Raw genomic sequence first — 12,460 nt, 5'->3', positions numbered from 1 at the left:
AGGTCAATGAACTTTGGCCGAATTGGGTGTATCTGTTGAATTACCATCATAACTTTGAAAGTTTATGGATCTGATTCATGAAACTTGTACATAAGAGTAATCAAGTATCACTGAACATCCTGTTCGAGTTTCAGGTCACATGATAAAGGTCAAAGGTCATTTAGGGTCAATGAACTTTGGCCGAATCGGGGAAATCTGTTGAATTACCATCATAACTTTGAAAGTTTATTGGTCTAGTTTGTTAAACTTGGACATTAGAGTTATCAAGTATCACTGAACATTCTGTGCGCATTTCAGGTCACATGACCAAGGTCAAAGGTCAATGAACTTTGGCCGAATTGGGTGTATCTGTTGAATAAGCATCATATCTCTGTAAGTTTATTGGTCTAGTTCATAAAAAGTGGACATAAGAGTAACCATGTATCACTGAACATCTTGTGCGAGTTAGAGTAGTTTTCAAAGTCAGCACTGCTGCTATATTGAATTGCGTGATGCAGGTGAGACGGCCAGAGGCATTCCACTTGTTTTTGTACCAATCCCTTTGACTTGTTCATTGATAAACAGTCAAACCTGTCTTAGCTGCCACTTGTCTATAGTGGAAAAACTGCCTTTAGTGACAACCAAAATTTGTCTCCCATTGGAATGGAATACATGTTTGTGTTATAGAACCCATTTTGACAGGTTTGACTGTGGATTATTCCCACCATTAATTATTTTTCATTCAAATATTCTTTTATTTCTAGATGTCCAGCAGATAGCCCTTGACTGGGTTACTGGTAACATGTATCTGATGGATGATGTGGTGGATGCTATTATTGTTTGTCGCTTTGCTGGGGATATCTGCATTACGGTAGTAGATGGAGACCTGTCTAGACCGAAGGGACTCACTCTGGATCCCAGGATGGGGTAAGGAAGAAGTTTGATCAAGTATAACTCTATAAGATTTTTGTCTCACCTGCATAGCAGAGTGAGACTATAGGCGCCGCTTTTCCGACGGCGATGGCGGCGGCGTCAACATCAAATCTTAACCTGAGGTTAAGTTTTTGAAATGACATCATAACTTAGAAAGTATATGGACCTAGTTCATGAAACTTGGCCATAAGGTTAATCAAGTATCACTGAACATCCTGCATGAGTTTCACGTCACATGACCAAGGTCATTTAGGGTCAATGAACTTTGGCCGAATTGGGGATATCTGTTGAATTCCCATCATAACTTTGAAAGTTTATGGATCTGATTCATGAAACTTGGACATAATAGTAACCAAGCATCACTGAACATTTTGTGCAAGTGTCAGGTCTCATGATTAAGGTCAAAGGTCATTTAGGGTCAATGAACTTTGGCCGAATTGTGGGTATCTGTTGAATTACCATCATAACTTTGAAAGTTTATTGATCTAGTTCATTAAACTTGGACATTAAAGTAATCAAGTATCACTGAACATCCTGTGCGCGTTTCAGGTCACATGACCAAGGTCAAAGGTCAATGTACTTTGGCCGAATTGGGTTATCTGTTGAATTACCATCATAACTTTGAAAGTTTATGGATCTGATTCATGAAACTTGTACATAAGAGTAATCAAGTATCACTGAACATCCTATGCGAGTTTCAGGTCACATGATCAAGGTCAAAGGTCATGTAAGGTCAAAGGTCAATTAACTTTGGCCGAATTGAGGTCAATGAACTTTGGCCGAATTGGGTTATCTGTTGAATTACCATCATAACTTTGAAAGTTTATGGATCTGATTCATGAAACTTGTACATAAGAGTAATCAAGTATCACTGAACATCCTGTGCGAGTTTCAGGTCACATGATCAAGGTCAAAGGTCATGTAAGGTCAATGAACTTTGGCCATGTTGGGTTTTTTTGTTGAATAACCATCATATCTCTGTAAGTTTATTGGTCTAGTTCATAAAAAGTGGACATAAGAGTAACCATGTATCACTAAACATCTTGTGCGAGTTAGAGTAGTTTTCAAAGTCAGCACTGCTGCTATATTGAACTGCGTGATGCAGGTGAGACGGCCAGAGGCATTCCACTTGTTCACATTAAGAATTCTGCTCCCTGTAATTAACTGAAATGAAAATGATTGAAATGAATTATTCTATTCACTTATTCAGTACTTGGATGCATATGTGACCCTTTCTTCCTATTTTGAATTTAAGTCTCAGGCATTTTTTCTGTCTGTCTCTGAGTTTGTGTGTGAGCATGTATGTGCGTGCCTGTGCCTATGTCCATCGATGTGTTGATATGTACATTTTTCTTTTTCATTTTTACTTTAAGATTGACTGTATATTATTTTGGTTTTTTTTTTGCTTTTTGATATCTTAGACTATTGTATTGTATTATGATGATTGTTAATTATTCCAGTTGGGGATTTAATACGAGAATGAGATAAATACAGCAAAATATAAGATTAATAGATTTCCATCTGTTGCTGTAGTTTGTGAACAAGTATTTTTCACTGGCACAATTACAGTGAGGTGTTTGGAAAGTGATGTTTTTGTATACAAAGTTTCTTGTACAAGAGTAAAGGATCTCTGTGTGATATACCAAGTGATCAAATACTTGGATGATCTATGGCATGTAATCATATGCTTCTGTTTTTTTTTTCGCAACCAGATTCATGTTTTTCACTGATTGGGGAACAGTGTCAAGGGACAGGCCGTCTAGAGTTGAACGAGCTAACATGGATGGTAGTGGGCGAATCAATCTGAATATCACAAAGATTGTATTTCCTCATGGCATAACAGCAGATTACGCTGCCCAGCGAATCTACTTTGCCGATACGCAGCTTGAAATGGTTCAGACCGCTAGATATGATGGCACAGGACAAAGAATCATCGCTCAAGGATCCAGGGTTTGTATCAATTTCTATTTCCTTCATATTTATAACATCATGTTGCAATTCTATTAATTTAGTAAAATACTTGTATATTAAGGTATGCCTTCTCTTGATAAATCCGTGATGACGGTACTTGATATGGTGATAGTTATGATATCTTAACAGTACACATTCATATAAAAGAGTAATAAGAATTATGATAATGATGGAGATAATGATGATGGCGGCGATGACACCAACAATGACGAAGATGATGATAGTACTTGCTTATGTAGCTCCTAACTCTTACTTACTTAATTAAAAGTCTCCAAGTCTCTTTCCAATAATGCAGCATAATTACCCTGGGCTTTGTAAAACATATGTTATGTGCTGTGTGTTTGAATAGTACATCTTGATAGGTATCTCAAAATGTTGATGATGGTGATGGTGATGATGATGATGATTTCTTTTCAAAGGCTTTGTTCTAGAAGGCAAAGCCCATTTGAGGTGTTTATTTAGAGTAGCTATGTTTTTTATTGAAATGTACCTTGTTTCTTTGCATTGTAGGTGAGCTATTTGTATGGCTTGACCCTATTTGAGAATCACCTCTACGCAACCAAGTGGCAGTCGAACGCTACAATAATCAGTATTGATAAATTTAATGGAGAAGTACGGGAGTTATCTACTGTTACACACAGAGCTGGTGCTATTCATGCAGTGCATCCTCAGAGACAGCCACTGCGTAAGTCAACACTAACTCCATATTGAAACTAGTACTTGGGAGAGTATTCTTTGTGAATATTATCTCTATACTTACATTTAATTTGCAAGTTGGTTACTTATTTCTACACCTCTGATTCCTCACATTTTTTTATTTTTAGGGGATCATTAGTTTATTTGTGAATTTGAATGTATGGTACTGTGTGTAGTTTTGTGTGGATATTGTGATTAAGTTTATTGGTTTAGGTATGAGTTTCATTTTACTTGTCATTACATAATTCAAATGTGTTCAAGTTAGAAAGATTACCATTTTAGAATAGATGACCGGAACTAAGTGATTTTCTATAGATAATAAATGCAACAGAAACATGTCTTTTATGATTCCTAGATAGAATTTTGTCTATATTTAAAAAAAAAAATCTGTAGAACTGAAGGAACTCGCTTGGCTCCATTTTAAACATAATTCATACTTAGAAACATTTATATTAAGTGTTCTATATTTTGTTGCTTATTGTTATTATGTTTTTATGATTGTATTGTTTCTTTGTGTTGTTTAGCAACAAACCAACCATGTCGTAGGAACAATGGTGGGTGTGAGCATCTGTGTTTGATAGCCGGTGAAACATCTTCAACCTGCCGATGTCAGCATGGATATAATGTCTTGAGCAACGGAACATGTATCAGTAAGTTAGTCATTATTCATTTCGCCAAGAACCAAGTAATGTATATGATTTAATTGCTATGTCCAACAAAAAGTCTTGTGGTCCTTTGGATTAATCTCTGGACTTTGAAACAGAGGGTTTTGGTTTCAAATCCCTGCTATGGCATAATTTCCTTTTGCAAGATATTGGTCCACATTATGCTGCTCTCCTACCAGGTTAGGTAAATGGGTACAGGGTAGGAATTAATTTTCTTGACATGCGTGTGTGGTGTGAAAGGTCGCCAGGCTAAGGCTTGGGTATTAGAGATGTTATAACATAATGTGATTATATACAAGAACTGTTAATATTATTACAAAAGTGCATAAATGTATGCTTTCACAAAATGAATATCGAGTACATGATATTTATATGACATAAAACAATACAACGAATTAAATATTCAGGAAATTGCTGGAAGTGACGATCTAACAAATGACATGTTAATAAACTACGATTGTTTATTGAGTAAAGCAGTAAGCGTTTTTATGTAGTCATTTTGCATGATTTGATTCTCCTTGTTTTTACCCCAGGGAATGCAGACAATGCCAAGTTCCTTCTATTCGGTCAGGGTTATCCAGGATCGGTAAGGGGGATACCAGTCAACGAAAGCAGGGATCCAAACTACGAATCAATGGTTCCTGTGCTTAACCTTCAGAGTCCAAGGGCCGTGGACTTTTACGCTGCCGAGGATTACGTCTACTATGCAGACTCGACAAACTATACCATAGGCAGACAAAAGCTTAATGGAACACACAGGGAAGATCTCCTTTGTGATTGTAAGTTGAAATAGTGAGCATTTTGATTACTGTCATTTAATAAGTTTAAGAAAATAACTTGATGAAATACACAAGGAAGGTCTCCCTAATGATTGCAAGTTAGGAACGTGAGCATTTTTATTACTTTTATCAATTAAGTTTAAAAAATCAACTGAAACATGCAGAGAAGATCATCTAGATAATTGTGGGTTGAAAGAGTAGATCATCTAGATAATTGTGGGTTGAAAGAGTAGATCATCTAGATAATTGTGGGTTGAAAGAGTAGATCATCTAAGTAATTGTGGGTTGAAAGAGTAGATCATCTAGATAATTGTGGGTTGAAAGAGTAGATCATCTAGATAATTGTGGGTTGAAAGAGTGAACTTCATCATTCATTTCAACAGTTGAGGTAAAAAGAAAAAATAAAATACTGTAACACATACAAAATCTCATTATATCTTGTAAGTTGAAATAGTGAGCGTTTTGATTACTTTCATCAATCAAGTTGGAAAAACATGGTACATGTAGGTCTACCTTCATAAAGCTTATTTGGGAAAACTAACCAACAAATTTAGGCAGATTTCATAAAAGATCTTGTGCTGTTCCCCCCCCATGTAAGTTTTAGAAACCTCTGGAAATGTTTCTATGTGACTGTTGTCTTTTTCCTATCTGTTGAACGCAGATATTACAAATTGTGAAGGGATAGCGGTGGATTGGATCAGTAAGAATCTTTACTGGACCGATGATGGATCTAAGACTATCAGTGTTGCTAGACTAGACGGGACCAAGAGAAGGCTGCTCCTGAAAGAGAATTTCACTCATCCAAGAGCTATTGTAGTAGATCCTATCGATGGGTAAGTATCCATGCCTTTAAGTATCCTTACATAGAATGAGGAAACAAATTAGGAGGGATAGAACAGATGTATGCCACCCTATCTGACCAACATGCTTGTAATAATAAAAATTCTGTTTATCTAGTGCATATCATAACTTATGTATATGTATGCTTCTTAAGATGTTTTATAAGTCTTAGAATTGCCAATCTATGTAATATCAAATGCACAGTTGTCATTCGTTTTATATGTAAATTTACAATCCATCCTGCACGATGCATGCATGGTTAAAATAAGTAATGATGAACAAGCCAATTGATGTGAATGAATGGGTCCAAAATTTATGTTCATTATTTACATGAATAATTGGCTAATTAATGCAGTAACAGGCATGCATTTTAATAGCACTGTGCAAGAAACGTGCATTCATTATTAGATGCTTTTTTTTTTCAATATACCAACCTGCTGAATTGAGCATAAACAATGCATGAAATCTTGATAAACCACGATTTCAAACCGATGGTTCAAGACTACCTTTATGAAATTGGGCCAGGCCTTGATATACGTCTATGTTGTAATATGAATGAAATTGTTATCATTCATGATATATCTCTTACAGGTATATGTACTGGTCTGATTGGTCGGAGGGTGCTACCCAGGTTGCTCGTATTGAGCGAGCCTTTATGGATGGTACCAACAGGACAGACTTTGTCAACGAATACTTGCAGTGGCCCAACGGTCTGAGCCTGGATAAAGATAGGGGTGTCTTGTACTGGTGTGATGCCTTTCATGATAGAATCTCTAAAAAGTTTCTCAATGGCACTGGCGATGGGGTAAGAGGACATTGACATATGTGCTAAGTCATATAGTTTGTTTCTATTCTTGTTTCATCTTGTTTATCCCATAGAAGTAGAATGTCTATTTACGAGACCATTGTAGTTTTAAAATGATAAGAAAGAAATAAATGTACTTAAAATGTGGAAACCATTTCCGGTGCAGTTTATGGTACTATTGTCAAATAAAATCAGTTAAACTGTTTTAGAATACAAGTTAGGAACTTTGAATTAAAATCTTGTCAGTACATTTTGACTGATATTGTATCCATTTTGCTATTTCTAAGTATGAATATGAATGGAACAATAATGATTTGATAAACATTTCAAGTGGATTCAATTTAAAGATTGAAGGAGCAAAAGAGGACTCAAGTTGTCCGCATGAATTATAAATGTCTCTTATCTTTTCTCATGTAGACTGTAACAATACGGCCTCAACCAGAGCTAAATCATCCATTTGGTATCACTCATTATAAAGACATCATTTTCTGGTCGGAATACCGTACTGGATATATCTATCGCTACGATACAACAATGGAAACACCCACACCCATATCATTGCGTAAAGGTGGCTTGGTCTTTGAACTCAAGCTTTATGATGCCAATGCACAAAAAGGTATGTTCTTGTTTTGTTTTGCCGGTCATACCATGAATGATATACTTTTGTTTAAGCAAAGCCTGGATTATATCTTGTTTATAATAACTTAATAAAATTTTGAGTGGATTTATACTTTAATATTAACTTTAATATATATTTATACTTTAATATTAAATTGAATGGGTATTTATACTTTAATATTAACATTAATGGGTACCCAGAAGGATGAAATCCTTGAACAAACTTGATAATAATAGGGAGACTCGGAGGAATTTGTTTCTAGATTGATGATGCTGTGCTCGTAAGTTATGTAGTGTTCATCATCATCACCATCATCATCCTCTTCTTCATCATCATTATCTTCATCATTATCATCATCCTCCTCCTCCTCCTCCTCATCATCATCATTACATCATCATTGTCTTTGTCATCATCGTTGTCAAAAGTTTTCATCATCATCAAGATCACCATCATCACCATTACAGTCTTTATCATCATCATCCTCATCATCATCACCATCATCCTCATCATCATCATCATCATCATCACGACCTTTGCACGTTAAGAACCCACTGCACTATTCGTATAAGAGTAGGGGGAAACCCCGGTGTAGTGGTCCACCTACATTTCCCCCAATCAGTTATATATCGGGAGGAGAGACCTGCGGGTCATAGTGATTCAGTTCGCTTTTCGCCTCCCAGGCACAGATGACACCAAACAAATAATAATAATAATCATCATCTTCATCACCATCATCATTTTCATCATCATCATCTTTTTATCTTTATTATTTAATGTTTCCTCTTTCTTCTGTACAGGTAGCAACGCATGTAGTGTAAAGAACGGTGGATGTGAGCATCTTTGCCTGCCCGTCCCCGATGGTAGAGTTTGTCAATGTGAGAACGGAATGAAGCTCAGCAATGACACACATTGTACAGGTTTGTAAAGAGTTTTAGGGTCATTCTAAATAGAGATTTCCAATGACTAAGTTATCTTTTGACACCCTCCCTCAAACCTGCACAAGAAAGAACTCACACACAAAAGGTACACAATGCATTTGCACACGATGGTCAGCATTCCCAAACTTAAGTATAAAAGCAGATTTCAATTGATTTTGTTACAGATGTTAAATGTTATGGATAAAAACAAACTCATTTGAATATCCAAGGCTTATACCACTGGCCTCCAAGCATAAAGGCAGTATGATGGCCACATTTTCAAGTTGTTATCCCAACAAACTTTCACAGCAATTTTGCAATAATTTCAATATAGAGTAACATGTACATGTATGGTTTCTTCTTCTTTTTTTTCGGGGGAGGGACATTAGAATATTACAGACAATCTTTTGTGAAAAAGGAAGGGAATATTGTCAGATCTAATAACTTTCTAAAATTAAAATTACTAAATGATGGTAGAGATTTTATTTACAAACATAATACAATAAAATTTTCTATCAATTTTTTTCAGATGACCCTGATTATGTGCGGTATTCTCGATGTAGCAAATCTTCAGATGAGTTTGAGTGTAACAACGGTCGTTGCATAGATCGTACCTGGTTATGTGATGGAGATAATGATTGTGGAGATAATACAGATGAAACCCATGGTGGCTGTCGTAAGTATCTCATCAATAGTTTTTTTTAATTGCCAATATAGACTTTTTTTTACTGGACTGTCTATTTTATCAAACATCATGCATATGGTACGGAAGATGTTGATCATCGTGGTAGCTGAATCTGAGTAAAGAATTAGTTTGCTGCATCGTGAGACAACAGATTAATTCTTTACTCATATCATGCATATGTATGTACATGTTGATGAATAAAAAGGTACTTGAACATAAGTTATTTGACTGTTATTGCAGGTTATGAAATATGCAATCATATGACTGCAAATTATGAAATACATGTATACAATTGTGAAGGGTTATGAAATATACAATTGTGTGACTAAAGATTATGTTCTTGTGACAATAGGTATGAAATATGATTTAATCATACTTATGACTCTCGATTAACTACACAGGCAACACAGCCAATTGTCATTTTTATGAAAAGCTCTGAAGTTACTTCCTTCTTGAATACAATTGAATTAATATATTTTGTACAATGAATTGAAATAAACATTTTCCTTCAACCCCCCCCCCAAAAAAAAAAAAATCAGTTAATAATGAAATCAAAGTAACATGAAATATTCTTTTTTCTACATTTACATTGATGGTCATTAATGAAAATGAATATGTGTGTGTTTGTATTTGATGAGACATCATAACTACATGTACCTTATTGCTCAATAAATGTATAGTGAAATTATATTGATGTACTGTATACATGTACAATATAAACATAATTTGAGGTATACACTGTAGTTTACTTGTAATCATTTGAACCTTCACAACCAAACTGAATGTTTTTTTTTTGTTTGTATATAGACAATCAGACATGTGGACCTAACAAGTTTCAATGTCCTAATAATAAATGCATTCCTATAAGATGGACATGTGATGGTGATTATGACTGTGGAGATAGCAGAGGTAGTGATGAAACGCCTGAGCTCTGTAGTGGACATGTCCGTAAGTTGTATATCACATTGATCAAGTTCCATCATTATATATTACTGATTGGTATAAGAGGTTGGTTCAGTTAGCGATACATCTACAAGTAAAACCTGTCTTTCCTCATTGTGAGAAAATTTGATAATTAAACTGATATCACTTGAAACTTGTACTTATAAGGCAAATTGTGAATGTGTAATTATGCATGATGTAATATTTCATTTTGTTTGCCAGTATTACTACAGAAATATGTTTTTATGCGTTTAAATTGATTTTACTCAATGTTTTGAAAACTGATTATAAACCATGAAAAAAGTGGTGAGACATTCAATTAGGAGAAAATTATGATATTGCATTCTACATATCATAAAATACAAAAGCATTGTGTGTGGGTTATGTCTCATTTTGCATACCAACCAGGATGTGAATATAACTGTTTTATGAAATAAAACTTAATGTGATAACTTTCTTATTTTACAGCAGATTTTGATAAAATTTCAGTGTTAGTCTTGTTTGATTTTTCTCTTTGTATTCAAGACAATTTTTGTGGAGGCAGACTTGTCCTTTGACGCCATGTTTATTCTTTTGTTTCTGCAGAGAAAACTTGTGATCCTGATTTATTCCAATGTGATAATGGCCGTTGTATCTCTACATCATGGCATTGTGATCAAGAGGACGACTGTGGAGATAACAGTGATGAAAAAGAGTGCAGTAAGTATTCTATTTGATGTAAAACCTTTACAGAAGTCATACAAGATTAAATTATAAATGCATAAATTCTTTTGCTACTGTGTGCATGTTTCAAGCCGAAATTGAAGTACGAAGTGCACATATATGTTTTATTGTACAAATCTTCTGTCACCATAAAAGCAGTTGCCCCCCCTTAAAAAAATTGATTGGGGTGGGGGAAAGGCCCTATTAAGTTAAGTTCTATTTGAAGTAAAGCCTTTACAGAAGTCATACAAGATTAGATTATAAATGCATAAATTATTTTGCTGCTGTATTATGCATGTTTCATGCCGGAATTGAAGTATGAAGTGCATGTATATATTGTGTTGTACAAATCGTCTGTCACCATGAAAGTAGTTGCCCCCCCCCCCCAAAAAAAAGATTGGGGTGGGGTAAAGGCCCCATTAAGTTCTTGACTCTGAACCTGCAATGTTGTACAATTAAACAAACTGGGGGGGGGGGGAGGGAGAGACTCAATGTCCTTGGCAGTTAAAGGGCATTTGGCAGTCATCTTTTTTATTTAATTATTATTAATTCCTGCTCAAGGTATACGGGATCTTTGGTATAAGAAGAGGAAATTGATTTTTTAATGAAATTAAATGGTAGCAGTTAAATGTAGTGAAAAATATTTCTTAAATATAGATAAATTGAAATGCATAATGTCTTTGTCATTGGAACCGTTAGAGTTAACATTCCACTTTAAATTCTTTGTTTTTAAATAATTTCAAATTCTGCTATTGCTTACTTACAGATTATTGCCGTGAAGGACTCTTTGAGTGTGATAACGGAGCATGCATCAGCATAACCTGGCTATGTGACAGAGGTGAGTATCTTCTTTATTGCTCATTTCACATATGATTATTAACAGTGTTGGATCATGTTATCAATGTTGATAGATCAAACATTTGATTGCTCCGTTGTGATTTATTATCGGTTTAGTTTGATCACCACTTGTAATAAATCTCCACTCGTAGCCATATTTGTGCTACAGATATGAAGTCACAATGCTGTCTGAATGACATATTCCCATGATACTGATCACCTCTGATGATAAATTGGGTGGAGCTTGGATCATGCTCTGCATGGTACATCACAGTGCTACTGTGTGGAACATAAAGCATGTAACATGTGGCCAGTGGTTATAAAGTGTGAATGACATTTAATAGAAAACCAGTGATGATAAGGGTGCTACCTATCACAAGCAGTCATAAGGTCTGAAACCATCCATAGCCATATAACCAATTCTTTGTTTTTTGGTTTCTTTGAGATGAGTATGCAGTCATTTGGGATCTGGATAACAAGTTGAATAGTTCTGGTCATTGATAGAGTAGCAGATTTATTTATACTGTTGATTCATTATAATGATAATAATAATAGCTGGATTTAGATAGCGCTTTTTGCCTGAGGATACAAAGCGCTTGATATTATTACCCTTGCTTTAGTTCAAGCTACCATCACCAGCTCTCAGTGCATGATTCTTAATGATTCTTAATTTATATACCATGCCTTTGATGCATGCACTTGCATAGAGAGGAATAAGGGAATTTATATTTGAGATGTATGCATGTATCCATGACTTATCGCATTGCATATTGTTATTTTTTTTTAGAGGAGTTAGATTGTGCCTATTCATGTGATGATGAATTAAGTTCCAGTATCTTATCACATGACTTGTCACATGACTTAATCACATGACATTTTGTGATTGTTTCAGATGATGACTGTGGTGATGGATCGGATGAGGTAGACTGTGCCTATTCATGTGATAATGAAACCCAGTTCCAGTGCCATGTATCCCTTCGATGTATTAATATTGATCTGGTATGTGATGGTGTTCCCAACTGTGATGATGGCAGTGATGAAAGAGAAAGATGCTGTAAGTACAGTTATTCACATTGAATTTTGTCTTAGA

At 35.2% G+C, this 12,460-nt stretch overlaps 1 protein-coding gene across 1 annotated transcript in view; it reads left to right on the top strand.

Moving 5' to 3' along the window:
• LOC121421804 (low-density lipoprotein receptor-related protein 1-like) overlaps positions 1 to 12,460 on the top strand; it is a 122,152-nt gene that overhangs the window by 36,716 nt on the left and 72,976 nt on the right. Inside the window, 14 exon segments of the mRNA XM_041616606.1 lie at positions 744 to 906; positions 2,625 to 2,862; positions 3,394 to 3,568; positions 4,104 to 4,229; positions 4,778 to 5,023; positions 5,685 to 5,856; positions 6,455 to 6,668; positions 7,086 to 7,284; positions 8,085 to 8,204; positions 8,734 to 8,880; positions 9,697 to 9,837; positions 10,417 to 10,530; positions 11,300 to 11,371; positions 12,263 to 12,424. Of these exon segments, the coding sequence (XP_041472540.1) occupies positions 744 to 906; positions 2,625 to 2,862; positions 3,394 to 3,568; positions 4,104 to 4,229; positions 4,778 to 5,023; positions 5,685 to 5,856; positions 6,455 to 6,668; positions 7,086 to 7,284; positions 8,085 to 8,204; positions 8,734 to 8,880; positions 9,697 to 9,837; positions 10,417 to 10,530; positions 11,300 to 11,371; positions 12,263 to 12,424 (2,289 nt within the window).

Source organism: Lytechinus variegatus, chromosome 1 (assembly GCF_018143015.1).
Source record: "Lytechinus variegatus isolate NC3 chromosome 1, Lvar_3.0, whole genome shotgun sequence".
NCBI lineage: Eukaryota > Metazoa > Echinodermata > Echinoidea > Temnopleuroida > Toxopneustidae > Lytechinus > Lytechinus variegatus.
This window is presented reverse-complemented; position numbering and strand designations above follow the sequence as displayed.